Source organism: Macaca nemestrina, chromosome 3 (genome assembly GCF_043159975.1).
Source record: "Macaca nemestrina isolate mMacNem1 chromosome 3, mMacNem.hap1, whole genome shotgun sequence".
Lineage (NCBI taxonomy): Eukaryota > Metazoa > Chordata > Mammalia > Primates > Cercopithecidae > Macaca > Macaca nemestrina.
Genome location: NC_092127.1, coordinates 43,858,422 through 43,876,191, shown reverse-complemented (window position 1 = coordinate 43,876,191; position 17,770 = coordinate 43,858,422). Strand labels below are relative to the sequence as shown.

The following is a 17,770-nucleotide window of genomic DNA, read 5'->3' as shown; positions in this document are numbered from 1 at the left end:
GCCTGGGTAACATAACGAGATCCAGTCTCTACAAAAGATAAAAATAAAAAAATTAGCTGGGCATGGTGGCACACGCCTGTAGTCCCAGCTACTTAGGAGGCTGAGGTGGGAGGATAGCTTGAGGCCAGGATTTGTGGCTGTAGTGAGTTGTAATCGTGCCACTACACTCCAGCCTGGGCGACAGAGAGAGACCCTGTCTCTAAAAAAAAAAGCAGAAAAAAGAAAAATGATGAAAAAATAAACAATTCCTGAAAGATTCAGTAGAATCCCTGCTACCATAAAAAATTACCAAAAAGCAAAGGCCATCTCTGTCAACTGATGGGTTGGCCATTGCTTTATGCACAAAGGGTTGGAGGACAGGGGGATTCCTTAATGTCCAAGGAGGGAAAGGAGCAAAAGAAGTTTTATTTTAATAACTAAGAGTTTGTCAGTTTTCAAGTATTTTCCACTTCCAGAGGGTCAAAGGGCTTCAGTATATGCTGACAAGTTTAACATGCTTTTCTTATGTGGTGCTACATATTACTAATATGCACTAGTATATAACACTAATAGATACTAGTAATATTAATCTACAAATATTGCTAATGTAAATAATAATGAATCTGTCGCAAGGATATCTCTGCTGAGAAGCCGTGACTACTTCACTCCTGTTGGTCAATGTTCCCAGCAGGCAGGGAAGGGCTGATCAATATGCAGAGAGTGGAGCATCAGATAATAACAGAGACCAGAACCCAGGCAATACCAGGAGTAAGATATGGTAGCAATAGATGGGGTGGGAAGGGAATGTAGGCTCCATGCAGGTGAGGTCCTTATTCACTTCTGTATCCTTAGTGCCCAAACAGGGCTTGGAAAATGGTAGTAGCTCAATAAAGATCTGCTTAATGAATGAATAAGTGAAATAAAACAAAAAGGAAGGAGGTCACAAAGAAGAAATGGAACAATAGGATGAGAAATATGGGTTCATTTAAACTCCCAAGAAATCTTTGCAACAGCCAATAATAAGTGAGTTCCTGTTTTTGATAGGGTACCGTCCCTAGTCCCATGCCTGTGGGAGTCGTTGGACTGTGGGGTGGGACCTCCTGCTGGCGGATAATGTTCCCTCCGGGCTCTCACTTCCCCATAGTTTCTGGAGATACAGAGTGCATGGATATTCCCTTGATGTATTTTGGCTGTGTTTCAACCTTTTTTTCCAAATGCTTTTTAAATCAAAGCTACTTACAAGTAGTGTAAGCGACTCATTCTAATTTCCCTTCCTCTCTCTCATTCCCGTGTCTTCTCTAGCGCAGGTGCTGAAGAGCCAGAAACCACCAACCAGATGGCAGGGAGAAGAGGCGGTAACCCTTACACTGAATAGCGAGGCCCTAGTCACTGAACACTCACAGTTACACACAGGATTGATACCCCACCCTGGGTGTCTCCGGGAGAGCTGAATGTCAAGCAGGAAGAGCTTTCTAGTATGAACAACGTTTTAGAAGAAAATATTTTAAACAGTATAAGATAAACAGGGTGCAAAATGTAGTGGGGTCTAGCAGAAGTAATTGAACGAATTTGTCCTGATTAAATGTGTAATTCTGTCCTGATGAAACTATCTTCCTAGTCCCCAGCTTTCTTCTTTCTTCTTCACAGCTCTTCGGAAAAAAAGTTCTAAAGAAAGTATTACTTACATATTACCCAATATGTTGGCTAAATAAACATGGCTGATTTCCAAGTGAAGGTTCTTACCAATATTTGAATGTGCAGAGGCAAGAGATCCCGCTCACATAATCAGGTCCACAAATCAGTGCAATTTCACCTCTTGTTCTCATTAATCCTTGGTTCTGTTGAGGGCCTCTTTCCCTCTTGAGTGGAGGGGCTATTAATGTACCTTTGGAAACATGCGTGTGGACCACAGGAAGCTCTGTAAGGTTGTCCCCATAAATGCCCTCTACCTCAAAAATAGCAGGAAGAATTTCTGGTAGCAAAAACAGGGGAAGTGTGTACATATGTTTAGGGCAAGGGTAGGTTTATGGGGAAAAGGATGGTAATAGTAGGAAGTAAAGAAACAAGTTCATAATTTATTCTTTAAACAGTGACCCTCGTCATCTGCTTTTGTACCTAAGATAAAATGTGATGGGTCATGCATAAATTCTATAACCTCCCCTCCTCTCTCCAGCTGTGGAGATAAGTGATACAAGCATATGGCAAGCCACAGGAAACCAGGAAATGTGCTTGAATCCAGCTGCTATCCCATAGTTAGAAAAAAGGAAGTAAATCAACTCACAGCATAAACTCAGGATGGCTTAAAATGGGAAAAATACAAACATGGGTGGAGTAAAGAGAAGAATTATTAGAAGGGAAGACAAAGATCCTTTCAGAAAGAATACCACAGGTCCTTACAGCTTGATGGGAGGGGGGGAAACACTTTTAAATCATTTGTCTTTCTGTAAGAATCCTAAAAGCCATAGGAGAAAAAAAATTCTCTTTGTGAAAGTTTCCATTCCTGGGCTAATATTGACACTCTCCTGCCCAATGGAAAGGGTCCCATCACTCCCAGACTATATGCATCTTCCAGTGCAGTGCACAGATGTGCTGAGTAGCCCCTGCCGCACCAGGCAGTAGAGCCCCTGCCCAGTGGGTGACCTGGCCACTTGGCAGCAGACAAGCTACTTAGCAATGAGGATTCCCTTCTCTAGGGGTAGGTCTATGAGACCAGCATGTACCCAGATGGGCACCATATCCATGGGGTTTAATTATGCATGCAAATATTCCCCTTCTTTGACATGAATAAGTTAAAGGTGAAAGGTTAATATGGTGATGAGAAGAAAAACCACTGTGGAATGAGAATGCTTTTGATATCTTGTTAAGGAGAATAACGATTAAGCTCTCCCTCACAAGACTATAACTGTATTAACATATAGCCAAAAGGGCTACTGGGAGGAGCCTCAAAAACCTAGAATGGTGCAAGGTACATACCTTCTATCCGTCAGGGAAACTTGTCCTATGAGTGAAAAATTGAGCAGGTTGACTGGTTACTCAAGTATTTCCAACCACACTGCAACTGGATCCCTCGGAAAATAAAGCTTCTTCTCAGAGTCATCATCATCAAAACGTATTTACTAGCAGCCTCTCGTTTGTGCCCCAGTATGTGTTACCGATTAGGTAACATCTGTAGTCATTTATACCAGAAACAGAAAGTGATGCAGGAATCCAAGAGGAAGGCCTAGGCGTCATTCTTAATTCTTTTGCTCCATATTTGTAAAGGAAGATCTGGAGCCCCTCCGGCACGCCCCCACCCCAGATCCACCACTCTGCAGCCCTCCCCACTCCCTGCTGCGTCCAGACCCCTCCCTGCCCTAGTCCTGAAGCAGCCCAACAGAAAAGGAATCTACGATGAAGGTGGAGCACATGAAATTCCTGTCAGAGTTCTTGCCTGGTTTCTGGGAACACAAGCCAATACAAATTTTCGTGGCTATATTAACATATGCAGCTATGCGACAGGGAGATGATAATAAAACAAGAGCCCTTTTGAGCCTGGCCTTGTGAATCCCAGGCCTTGGAGAAAGCTGGGTCAAAAAAGCAAAAAGGGTAGCCTGAAGCTTGAGGGCTAAAAAGGGAGGTGCAGAGGCCGTGGCCTTGAGGGTGTGAGCTGCAACAGCTCCCATATGGGGCAGGGGGAAAGCAACAGGGGCCATTCAGGTTTATGGGTTCGAGGATTTGTAAAGGGCATGTGGAATTACAAAATAAACAGAAGGGTGCTTACTGGCCAGAGCAAGTGTAACACCAAGTACGGCCAGAGAGCCTGTTGGAATAAGTTCCTCTTTGTAGCTGAGAAAGAACCAAGTTCCAGGGCTGGCTGCATCCAGCTACTTCTGAGTCTGTCCTGCTTAAATGGTCAGGTTAACAATACTGCTGTCTAGCCTCTGAGCTTAACAAGATCTAGACCTTCAAGAGAAGGTTTCTCTGGGTATAGAAACATGTCACATTTTTACCTTATTAAAGTGATCTATTCCCTGTTTGTATAAAATACAGACTTGGTACTCCCAATATCTACAATTCTCACTGAGTTTTCAAGGGCTTAAAAAAAGTCTAATTCTTATTTATATTTCATTGTCCCCCAGCCACGGCTGTATATATATAAAACCCCAAGCAATATATATAGAGAGAGAGCTGACGGTATATATGGCAATGAGGAAAGTGATCCAGCCATTAGTTGTGGGCCCACTGCTGGTCACATTCACTATAAGTCATTTAAAAAGTTGACATATAAATATTCTTTGCCATTAGACATATAAAGAATGCTACAGCAAATATAGGAGTCAGAAGGGTCCACTCCACTGAGGTATTATTCAATAAATTTGGTTTCACAGGCTTTATATCTCTGAAAATTAAATAGCACTATGTGAACATAAGACAGACTTTCCTTTTAATATTAAACAAGTCTGCAATTTTTACTTAATTTTTGGATTTATGGAAAACATGATAGTGCTCACAAGCAACAAAAGAAAAACAGAGATAAACTGGACGAGATCCAAATTAAAAAAGTTCAGGCAGCAAATAATATCATTAAGAAAATGAGGGACAACTGGCAGAACTGGGAGAAAATATTTGCAAATCATATATCTGAGAAGAGACTTATGTCCCGAATACATCAGGAACTTTTAACACTCAAGAATAAAATAAATAACCCAATTTAAAAAGTAACAAAATAACTTGAATAGACATTACTCCAAAGAAGATATACAGATGGCCAATAAGCACATGAAAATATGCTCAACATCATTAGTCATCAGGGAAATGCAAATCTAAACTAGAATGAAACACTAGTTTACACTCTTAAGATGGTTATAATAAAAAAAGACAGACAAAACCAAGTTTTGCAAGGATTGGAGAAACTGAGACCCTCATCCACTGCTGGTGGAGATGTGAAATGGTGCAACTACTTCGGAAAACCACTTGTCAGTTCCTTAAAATGTTAAACGCAGAATTAGCATTTGACTCAGCAATTCCATTCCTAGGTATATACCCAAGAGAATTAAAAACCTAAGCCCACACAAACACTTGCATATGAATGCTCATAGTAGCAGAAGATGGCAAACAATCTAAATGTCTCCATAAATGGATGAATAGAGCAAGAAAATGTGGTATATCCATACAACAGAATATCATAAAAATTGAAAATGAATAAAGCCATAAAAATGAAGTACTGATTTATGTTACAACATAGATAAACCTTGAAAACATTATGCTAAGTGAGAGAAGCCAGACACAAAAGACTGCATATTGTATGATTTCATTCATAAGAAATGTCCAGAATGGGCAATCCTATTGAAACACTAGATTCGTGGTTGCCTGGGTGGGGGGTGGGGTGTGGGGAGAGAGCGCCTGCTCATAGACTCGACATTTTTGGGGGCAATGAAAATTTTCTGGAATTCAATGTAGTGATGGTTGCACAACTCTGCAGATATACTAAAAATCATTGAATTGTATACTTAGAATGGGTAAGTTTTACGGTATATGAATTATATTTTAATAAAGATGGGCCAGGCTTGGTGGCTCATGCCTGTAATCCTAGCACTTTGGGAGGCTGAGGCGGGCAGATTGCCTGAGCTCAGAAGTTTGAGACCAGCCTAGCCAACATGGTGAAACACCATCTCTACTAAAATACAAAAAATCAGCCGGGCGCAGTGACAGGCACCTGTAATCCCAGCTGCTCAGGAGGCTGAGGCATGAGAATTGCTTGAACCCAGGAATCCACTGCATTCCAGCCTGGGCAACAGGGTGAAATTCTGTCTCTCTCTCACACACACACACACACACACACACACACACACTCTCACACACACACACACAAAAGATAGCTTTTAAAATGAGATGGTACATTAAAATAAGTTTAGAAATCCCCTCTAAAACATAAAATATATAAATTCTGGCCAGGCATAGTAGTTCACACCTGTAATCCCAGTACTTTGGGAGGTCAAGTTGGGAGGACTGCTTGAGGCTACGAGTTCAAGATCAGCCTGGGCAACATAGCAAGACCTTGTCTCTACAAAAAAAGAATAAAAATAAAAATAAAAATAAAAAAGTTAGCTGAGTGTGATGATGCACATCTGCAGTTCTAGCTACTCTGGAGCCTGAGGTGGGAGGATCACTTGAGCCTAGGAGTTCAAGGTTACAGTGAGCTATGATCACACCATTGCACTCCAGCCTGGGTGACCAAGCAAGACCCTGTCTCTAAAAAAATAATAAAATAAAATATATAAATTCTAGAAAAGCAGAATACTGGATTCAATAAATTTCTTCAGGGGCTCAAAAAAAGTTGAAATGAAAACATGAATTTTTTGATTTTTGGACTGATTAGACTGATTAGATCTACCTGTTCACTTTATAAGTGAGCTCTACATTTAGCCTTTTATGCAAGCAGGTAGAATCATAAGGAACTAAGTACAAACAGGCCTCACATCGTCTCTACCACCTAACTAGATAACTTCCAAGTCTGCAGGAGGCAAATGTGAGAAGGCAGTAACATAAAAATACAACATGTATTTTCCATCCTTATAGATTACTGAAGTCACACTGCTTAGAAAGCTTGCTAGACCATAATTTTCCAAGGGAAAATACCAAATAAGCAAATAAGTTTTTGCTCTGAGAAATTATTAAGCGAAAATCTCAAATTAATCTCAAATAATTCTTTAGAAGAGTCTCCTCCAACATGGTCTTAGATTATGTAGGGGGAGGTAGAGAAAGGTTTTTCTCCTAAAAGAATGCCAGCATTGCTCAGGAATAATCGTGAAATTTAACAGCAAAGGACATTGAAAAAAGTAGTATTATCTGAGGCTCACAGCCAACACTATCTTGATTTATTAGGTACATGTGCCCTTCTAAAAAAAGGTTCCCAGATACCATTATTTCATAATAAATTAAAAAGAATCTTCACTGAAGAGAGATGGTTCTTTTTAAAAAGTAAAATGTACATTTAATAGAGCTTTGTTCTCTGTCAGCTTCAACCTAAAGCATTCTTCTCAGATGGATGAAACTTATTTTTCCAATTAACCATTTCCTCAGCACAGTGCTTCTCAACCCTTAGCTGTCAGAATCGCTAGGGGGGCTTGTGAAAACACAGACAGCGGGACTCCCACCCCAGAGTTTCAACTAGGTCCAGGATAGGGCTCAAGAATTCGCATGTCTAACACTTCCTTATCCCCACAAATTTAATGATGATTCTGCTGGTCTAGGGACCACACTTTGAGAAGCACTGCCTCAGCAAATTAGAGATGTTTTTCTCTCAGACCCTTTTAGGAAGGAAAGATAAACAGCACCCAACACATTTCCACTCAATATTGAAATGACAGCAACCACCATAATTATTCCTGGACCTTTTGTGGTTCGTATGTATTGTTCTATCTTCCTTTTCGCACCTCACCCTCCTGCCCTCCCTCCCAGCAATCCCACATGGCTAACGGCAGCAGCCACATCTGCTCAACATGCCCTCATCTCTAAATAGAGAAGTTTCCATTGTCGGGTCCCAGTTGAAGCCACGGCACTTGGTTGGGATTTAGGATTGGGATAAAGACATTTCTGTCTGGCTATTCTTTTGAGCAAAGCATAAACTCAGAAGCTGCTGGCAATTCCCCCTTTCCATCGTGTGGCCTGGGTAACAGAAGAAGTCCATCTGTCGGTCCAGAGAGAAGCAGAAATGAGGTGGGGAAGGGGGTGGTTCCTGGGTTCCATATGGGCCTCCAGACTCTGGCTGCAGTGGAAAACCGATGCCCCACTGCATCCCTGCCCTTGGGATCAATAAGCCAATCCAAAACCCGTATCTTCTACTAAATTCTTCTATCCTGCCAAAGCTATCTGAAGAGGGTTTCTGTTATCTATAACCAAAGGGGCCCTAATTACAACTGTTAATAAAGTGAGTTCTTTTCCTCTCCACTTCAGTTCACCTTAGAGATTAAATTCATCTTAAAATGTCATCCTACTCAAGTTTACCTGTTTCTAACTATCTCCTAGCTGAAGCTCCATCTCATTTACGTGACACCCTAAACCACATATCACTATGTTATTTCAAATGTAGGGTCTGCTTGGATTCCTATACAAGAGGCAATTATAATTTATATGGCTCTCCAGGACTAGGCAGGAATAAATGAATATAAACCAGAAATGAATATAAATCCTCTGGGTGAGCACAGAAATTTTTAAAACCAATAAACTTGTTTCAAATTAAGTTCTAATATAAAGTTTTATTTACCACACTAGAGAAATGTAAATGTTTAATTTTTCATTAATGCTTCTCTGCATAACTCCAGCTTTCCAACTATGTACTTTTTGTGTGTGGAATTCATATTTTTAAATGGCATTCTTATCTACTACTTCTAGGCTCACCCAACCATGCATGATACATTTTATATATGCATTCCCATGGAAACATGTAACTCCCCAAAGAAAGAAGAGGGCATTTATCTTCATCACTTTGCATCTAGCTACTTCTCTTAAAGCAAAGCAGAGACAAAGCAGACAAAATTTTGTGTCACTCTCAGCATTACATCATATCCGTGATAACACAGCTATCCCGTAAGTTTGCAAGGTGACCAGACATTGCAAAACCAGAGTTTAAAGGTACTTTAAATATTCTACACTATCTAATGTTATACATCCTCTATGTTGAACACTGAGATTTCAGCCTCCTTGAATGAAGACTTCTGGGAATTATCTTTGGCAACCATATGCTTAGCAAAAAGTCTGATTATTTTGGCTGCCTTGTGTCACATAACAACAAGTAGTCGCAGACTTCCAGTGCTTTCCTCAGAGTGTGTTGCTTTCTTTATGGCAATCAATTTACTTGGCCCAGCTGTCAGGCATTCAACTTCCCAATTAACAACTGGAAATAGAACTTGAACCACAGGAAGGAAGAAAGCTCAGATTTTCCCAAACGCACACTTAATGAAAAATTGAGCCTACACTAGCTCATCTGCGTTTTTCCCGTAAAACACAAATGTCAATTTGGAAAACAATATATCTACAGAGGTTTTTCCACACAGAAAAGCTCCACATGATATGTGACTGGGGCAGGTGCCAAGTCTTCATCCTTAAGGAGTTAACATAAATTAATTTAAAGCTGAAAATGAAGCAGCCAAAATTGTGGACTAGTTTCTTCTTAGTAATTCAATGAGAAGACTGAAAGGGTCTAAACTATAGGTCACCACTTCTAACCTCAAGGGAATAAATAACAGGGAAGAAAACTCCTTTTATTCCACATCTTAACTACTCCTTGGGTCAAAACCGAAACAAGGAAAAGTGTGCCCCATGCATCATCCTTGCATGACTAATTATCCTCACCCAACTCTTCCTGACCAAAAGGATTTTCCCCAGCATATCAGAAGACTACAAATGAAAACAAGCAAGGCAGGAAGCAATAGGAACTCCTGTTCACAAGAACAGCTACAATAAAGCTTTGGGGGTATCAGCCGAGGCAAACTGGTGGTGCAGCCCTGACCAACGACACAGACGTTTTGGGAAATGAATGACTCTTGTCTATAGAGCAACAGAAATGATCATGGAAAAGGGCATCTGAAGACACAAGTCCTTTACTTGGATGTCTTTCAGGAAATGAACTGTGAAATTGTTAAAATTACAATTTGAGGAAAGAACATACAAAGTTTTTTCCTAACAACTTCATTCTTGCAAGAGCACTGCTCTATCAGTGATTAGAAACTCTAATATCCACTTTAAACCTAATTAAGGGTGAGTCCTCTTTAACTTGTGGTTTAGGAATGAAAAGATATTTGCTTTCAAGTCACATGCCTATTGTTATGACTAAAAAACTTCTTTCCAGTTTACCTGACCATGGCCATTACAGTATGGCAGTACTAAGTTCCAAGTGCAAATCACATGGATGGATTCCACTGCCCTGGATTACTTCTGACTAGACCACAGCATCTACAGATCAGGACTGTGATGCATATCTCTTTGACCTAAGTCGTTTGCACACAGAATGCTGAGGATTTTTTTTTTTCACGGCAAAAAAAAATTGTTGTCGGTCTTCAAACAAGTTTTCATTTCCACATCACGAAGCAGGGGCAGATGCCCTTTGGAAACAAGACCATGTCATCCATTCAACTATTGCTGAACCACATAGCACATGTGCTCAACCAAAGGCAACATACACATTTAGAAGGACCACTGCTGTCCACAATTATCTTTCAATGTTCATGGCTGATAGACATATTCTGTTTGGGGGATATCATTATTATCTATAAAATGATTCCACACCTGTGTCTCAAATCTCATCATGCAAAAGGATTAAGATAAAATATTTTTCCTTAAGGAACATCACTCCTGAAATCTCATTTTTTGCATATTATCTTTTGGTGATACCAAAGTCTCTTTTGCTTACAACACTTGCTGCACAGCAAACTCTGAACTAGAAATATTATATACTGGAATCTGACCATAAGGAGGGAGACAGGGGTCACTGTTGGATAAGACTTCAAGTCACTGGAATGTGAAAGTGTATGCTATGGAGGAAGAATCAGAGCTATGTGACCTCTTTGAATTTATCAGAAAACAACAAATGTGTTACTCTACATCATTTAACATAGGAAGGAGAGTTCAAATATACAAAAAATGTGTTCACTTGAACACCCTTTATAAAAACGTTCAGCTTTTATAATAGTAAATAATACAGTCTTACTAGACCTCTCATCTGCATAGGAGGTACTGTACTATCTCTGCAAAGTTTAGGAAGACGGAGCTATGATAAGGATGTAATGATTGCATTATACTTTATTTATAACAAATCATGTTACCTTGAACTTCCAATGTGCTTTGAATTAACATCAAAGGAAAGAATTCTTAACCCCACCAACTGGTAAGTACAGGAATTTCAACTGTTCTGATATAATGACTAAGTAAATCACTGTTAATTTCTTACTTTCCAACCCACTAGTCAACCAGAAACACAGTCAGAACTGCTGATGAAATTACAGGTCTTAAAGGAGTCTCTCTAATGCATTTCTTGCTTTCATCCTCCAAGCACAGCAAGTTCCAAACTAAAAACAGCTTTTGATTCATATTAGCATTTTAAATATAGTTTCTAAAAATTACGCTTAAGAGGTAATGAACTAAGGATGGGATATGACTTGACAAGTATAATTATTGATATAATCCTTTTTTTCCATGTTCTGAAAGTCCTATCTTTGAATTGAAAAGACACCATGTTTTCACCTGTTTCAGAGAGGACAGGGCAGATAGGAGATGATGTGGAAAAAAATCCAAACTATATGAATTTCAAATTATAAGCCATTTTTCCTACATTTAATAGGCTGAGATTACATTCAGATACTAGTAAAGAATGATTCATTAATCTTAAGAACAGATTATTGTAATATTCCATTATAAAATTCTCTATCCATAAAATCTCTTATTGCCACTCTATTGGTAATTACTTCAAGTGCCATCTCAAATGCTTATGAAGTTAAGAAAAATATTTGTAATGGTGCTTAAAGAGTATAGTATAAATACACACAAAATGCCAGGTCCTCTATTAGGGAAGAATAGGTATTTTGATCAATTAGCAGAAGAGCTTTGAACATCATTAGAACCCACTTAAAATTATGGCCTCTATCACCTTAGAAAGCAGCAGTAGTTTCCAACAATTTGCAGTGATAGTCAGGAAAAGGTTGTATTTAATAAGATAGGTACACAGCTAATATACACAAACAAACTCACACACAACACAGGAATTTAAGCCAAGTAATCTGATCATTCCTTGAGTTCACAGCAATAATGTGATATTGCTGCCATTAGGTTAATTATAACCCATGCAGGAAGCAGTCCAGTTGGCCTGCAAGTGAAACTATCAGAATGTGAATATTTTCGAATAAATCAAGTACCTGAGAGTTTCATGAGAAGTTCAGAGGCTGCTTTGACTGACACATCCCGCCTTAGCACATTTCCCTTCCCTTCCTGGGGCTTTAGTGCGTCCTCAGAGACGCCTGGGGCTGACACTTCAGATTCCGGGCTGAACACATAGCTGGACCGAGGCAAAGTCGTGCTTAGGGACTCCCCTTCCTTAGGCTCCTCTTTCACTTTAAAATTAAGATTCATGGGCTCCTTCTGATTTGCAGCTGTCAAAAGAAAAAAAGGGATTATATATACATAAAAGGCCACTCCCCTCCTTAGCTGCCCTGGTACTTCACGAAGTATGGAATGCACAATCACACTGCGCTAACAACCGGAGGGATCACAACCTCATCAGAACAGGCTGGGCCCTGGGCAAAGCCGCACAATACACTCCATGGGCCTACGACTCTGAGAAGTATGGGCTTCTGAATCTTTTGAACCTATAATATTTTAAGAAGTGCTACCTCTACAAAGTCTCTGGGCATTTTCTCTTTGGTTTCCCTAGGTGTCTTCTTTCCTGTGTATGCCACTGCCTCCCTGACTTATTAGCACTCTCCCCACCTAATCCTATTATGAAATAATGCTTTCAGGCAATTATTCTGCCATAAGATATTGAATACTAACATGAGTCAGAGGCACTACCCAAAGCAAAAACCTGGGGTGTGTTGGTAAGGTGAGGATGGAGAATTTGCCAAACAGAAAAGCTCAGACTAGAGATAGACCACTCTTGCCTTATTATAAGACGACACTACTAATCCATAAACAGTGGGGCATGTACTTAGCACTGTTCTTCTGATTATGGTGAATAAATCCATGTCTGTAGCCCAAGTCATCACTGAGTCCAAAATGACCTTTTTTTTTCTTTAAAGAACAGTTTTTATTTTGGAATAATTTTAGATTTACAGAAGTTGCAAAGATGGTTCCAATAGTTCCCATATATCCTTCACCCAGAATTCCCTAATGTTAGCATCTTACATAACCATGGTACATTTGTCAGAACTAAGAAATTCACATTACTATGAGCTAAACTCTACATTTTATTCAGATTTCACCAGTTTTTCCACTAATGTCCTTTTTCCATTTTTAGCATAGTTGGTTGCTGTGGAGTGTGTGGTCAGGACAGAGCTAACTGGCATATTATGGGATGGATTCTGTGGCTCAGCCACACTGTACCAGGCCTTCCCCACTGGGCTACACACTACCAAGGAAAGATCAAAAAGGAAGAGACAAGCACCCTCTTCCTACCACTTTTCACTTTCACAGGCATCTCGCTCCCTTTAAGAGTCCATGAGGTAGGAACTTAGGATTCATTACATTGAGTGTGTCCATCTTTTGAGAAAGAGGATCTGGTCCTAATTAGAAACACTTATTAGAATGAGCCTTAAGCCCATCCCATCTTAACAAACAAAAAGATAAAAATAAATCCCCAAAGCAAACATCTATCACCCCTTGCCTACCACCTACTCCAAGCCAATACTCAAGCACAGTCTGTTTTCCAGCTCATACTCCTCTAAGAATATGCATTCTAGAATCACAAGTTCACACAGACCAGCATATTTGGAAACCGAACCCCAAAAGCCCAAAGTACTATCTGGAAGTTTCACTACCAGAAAGATGCAGAGCTGGGACCAGAATCTAGGTCCATGGGCTTCCCCCGCTGTGTCTCTCACCTGCCTCCACTGCACCACCTCCACTTCCGGTCTCTGTGTTGTAACAAAACTTGAAAATACTTGACCTTCCAATCGGCTCAAATACCACCTGCTCAGTGAGGTCTACTCTAATCATCCTGTTCAAAACTGCAATCCCCACCTTCACAGTCCTTCCAACCTCTCTTACCCTGACCTAACTTTCATTTTTCCCTCCAAATACTAGTCACCTAATAACCTACTGTCATGGACTCAATTGTGTCCCTTCATATGCCAAACCTGCCAGTGTGGAACATATTTGGAGTTAGGACCTCGAAGGAGGTAATTAAGGTTAAATGAGGTCATAAGAGTGGAGCCCTAATGCAATGTGACTGGTTCCATCAAAGAACCAGAAGAAGAAGAAGAGAGAGAGAGAGAGACACCAGGGATGCACGCACACAGAGGAAAGTCTGCATGAGGACACAGTGAGAAGGCGACCGTCTGCAAGCCAAGGAGAGAGGCCTCAGAAGAAACCAAACCTGCTGACACCTTGATCTTAGGCTTCCACCCTCCAGAACATAGAAATAAATCTGTTATTTAAGTCATCCAGTCTGTGGTATTTTGTTATGCAGTATTTAGCTTAACAGACTAATCACATGTTATATGGTTTTTAAAATTTATTATGTTAACAATTTATGGCTAGGCGCAGTGGCTACTTGTAATCCCAGCACTTTGGGAGGCCGAAGCAGGCAGATCACTTGAGGTCAGGAGTTTGAGATCAGCCTGGCCAACATGGTGACACCCCATCTCTACTAAAAATACAAAAGCCAGACGTGGTGGCATGCACCTGTAATCCCAGCTACTTGGGAGACTGAGGCAGGAGAATCACTAGAACCCAGGAGGCAGAGGTTGTGGTGAGCCAAGATTGTGCCACTGCACACCAGCCTGGGCGACAGAGTGAGATTCTGTCTCAAAAAACAAAAAACAAAAAATCAAGGTAGGCTTCATGAAGGGAACAATTTTTTTTTTTTTTTTTTTGAGACGCTTTGTCACCCAGGCTGGAGTGCAGTGGTACAATCTTGGCTCCACTCACCACAACCTCCGCCTCCCGGGTTCAAGCAATTCTCCTGCCTCAGTCTCCAGAGTAGCTAGGACTACAGGTGCCCGCCACCACACCCAGTTAATTTTTTGTATTTTTAGTAGAGATGGGGTTTCCCCATGTTAGCCAGGATGGTCTCGACCTCCTGACCTCGCAATCCACCAACTTCGGCCTCCCAAAGTGCTGGGATTACAGACTTAAGCCAACACGCCTGGCCCAACAATTTTTGTTTTAACACTGATGTGTCTCAAGTGCCTTGAATAGTGCCTGGTATATAGTTAGTGATGAATATATATTTGTTGAATGAGTAAAATGTGTTGCTCCAAATTAGTGGCATCCAATGGACTTCCAACATTACCTGAAGTTAACAAAAACTAAGACCTCCAAAATATCCCACCAAAAGCAATCAGAAGTGCTTTCCCTGGATTTAATAATTAGGTGGGAGATAAGACCTTTGAAGTAAAGTTAAAGGCCTTTGTACCTAGACCACAGCATTACTGAAATATCTAATCATCACTTGAACTCTAGCATTACTAAAGGAGGAGTCCAGAAAAGTCTCAAGGAAAGTGCTTAAAATCTAGCCCTTTGGGGACAATGCCACAGGAATCTGAATCAAAGGGAGCAATAATGGGCTACCGAGCAATCCTCAAATATGTACTTCCAATGTCTACCAGGAAGGCTGCTCCTAAGACGACTTGATTTATTTAGCGCATTTCTCCCCTTTGCACCTTTCCTCCACTTCTTGGGGGATTTTGCTGGTCACCCTTCTAAAGCTTGCTCTCTCCCAACACCATTCTCCCAGAACACTTTATAAAGTCCTTTGCAAGGGCACCCTAGTTCATCACGACAGAGTAATTAAATAGAGTGTTTATTAAGTCTGTGTCTTTGATTCTTTGAGGAGGAACAATTTAAAGTGAATGGTTAAGTATTTTTAAAATGCTTCATTGCGGCATCTTTTATTTAAAAACATTTTCAAATTCTAAGATGAAGCTAAGAAAGAGATGCAAAAAAACTATTGAGGCCCTAGAAGCAAATCCCAACTTCTAGAGCTCATTAAGCAGATGCTTCCTGCACATGTAAGTGGTTTCTAGAAGCATTAGTCAGAGTATGTGCTACAAGAGACTTAGGGGGAAAAAGTAAAGATATTTAGCATTGCTAGCACAACCTGGATTTAACAGAACTTCAAAAAGACACTTTAAAAGGCAATAAGCAAGCTGTACATTGCTGGATTATACATTTGCAAGGCACTACATACCTGGTTTGCATTCTGACAATACAGAGAATGACAGAAAATTGTAATATGCTGAGGAAATGTAAACGTAGCTAACGACATATCAGAAGGGCATGTGGAAATCACTCATTTGCCCAAGTTTTAATTTCCCAAACATTTGGGTCTCGATAGAAGATGTAAAAACAGAAATATGAAGGCTAACCTGCTTTTTTCAATGACCAAAAATATTTACATTGAGAACAGTACCTAAAGCCTATATTTTAAAATTAATATGACTTAATAATTACTATCTTTTAAATTATCCCACTTTACAAAAAAAAACCCACATGTGCAGTGAGAGGTGCACTTTTTCTTTGGGGAAATTGCTAAGAGAAAAGCAACCAATATGACTCATGACATAGTCTTCACTTCATTCCTACTAGTAACAGGAAGATTTGTGCAGGTGTGGAACTCAACTTGTCAAGGACTTTCACAACACCTGCCTTGACTTCTGTTTATGTATTTGAAAGTTTCTGGATAACTGCACTTTTGACGTGATGAGGAAGCACCCGCTAATCCAGAGGCTCCTTGTCTCGCTGTTTGTTCCCAGCATCTTAGGACCTGGGCCACGCTGATGATCAATTACACATACCTCTTAGTTTATGTACTTGATGGAGGTGGACCACCATTTAAAGGAAATAAATTAGCTTTTTTTGAGGATTTATGAAGGATTCAAGATAAAGGCAAACGTGGGAAAGGAATGGGAAAGCTGCTGGGATAAGATGATTCCAATCTTCCAATTCTAGGAAATTACTATATAACTAGAAAATACTATATATTTTACAATATTTTCTAGTTATATAGTAATTGGGAAAATACTATATATCTTCCCTATTACTAGGGAAAATATATATAACTTCCTTCTAAAGACCATCATTTGTTTTAACAATGTATACAACTAGCACTTGAGTAATTACACAGGGATCAAGCCTTCCATCAATCACAGGAGATAGATGTTATTACTATCTTCATTTTACAGGTGAGGAAACTAAGGTCCCAAAAGGTTAAGAAACTGATGCCCCAAATCACAGATCTAATTCACAGAGACACTTGCTCAGAGTTTCTCACTGGAAATGCATCCAAACCCTTTCCTTTCTCTCCAAGACACCCAGCTACCTTTAAAAGGGACACTACCCTCAGCAGGTGAACCGCGGTTTTGGGAAATAAGTGATGTGGGTGAATTAAGCGTTGTTCATGAGAAAGGGAAGGGTGGGTTTCACCTGAAGAAAAGGGACATTTTCTGGTAGGAAGAAATCTTGTGAAGATTTGACTAAGAGGATGAAGGGAAGGAACCGACTGCAAAATGAATACTTCTGTTGGTTCCCTCTGGTGAAGGAAAATGACACCTTTTCTTGAGCTTAATAAGACAGAACTCTCAGTTCAGCATATGGCAATTTTGTAAACGCTGAACTGCTCTGTGAAAAAGCAAGGCCACCGAGAATTTTATTTAGGACCTGACCCTAAACCAGAGCCAAAGACTCTTGAGCCTGGAAGGGACTACAGAGCAATGGTTTTCAAACAGTGTTCCAAGGAACCCTAGGATATGTTTCAGGGGTTCCAACAAATGTTTGTTTTGAATTTAAGTTCTAAAAAAATTATTGTAAAAATTAATTTAAAATTTAAGTTCAAAGCGTGCATCATCCACTGCATTATATATAAAACATCAACATACTGGAGACCACTAATATGTTGACAAGTTAATTCAGATTCACGTAGTAGCCCTTGTAATGCAGTTTCTCCCCCTCTCATAGGAGTGCTGCAGTTCTAGTCATATGTCATCAGTAATGAAGTGGCTGCCTTTGCAATGATTTTTCAAAAAATTCAGGCCTATGCATATGTGTCCATATATAATTATAGCACTACTAGAGCCTACATACATACTTTAGTGTTTCTCAACCT

At 40.0% G+C, this 17,770-nt stretch overlaps 1 protein-coding gene across 9 annotated transcripts in view; it reads right to left on the bottom strand.

Annotated features, from left to right (window-relative positions):
* LOC105463419 (zinc finger protein 827) overlaps positions 1–17,770 on the bottom strand; it is a 173,833-nt gene that overhangs the window by 93,474 nt on the left and 62,589 nt on the right. For 8 of the 9 annotated variants that reach the window (XM_071092969.1, XM_071092968.1, XM_024787242.2 and 5 more), the window contains exon 5: positions 11,868–12,101. The exons of the other annotated variant lie outside the window; for it this stretch is intronic. In XM_071092969.1, coding sequence (XP_070949070.1) covers positions 11,868–12,101 — 234 coding nt within the window. The remainder of the gene's footprint in view (positions 1–11,867; positions 12,102–17,770) is intronic. 9 annotated transcript variants of the gene reach the window in all.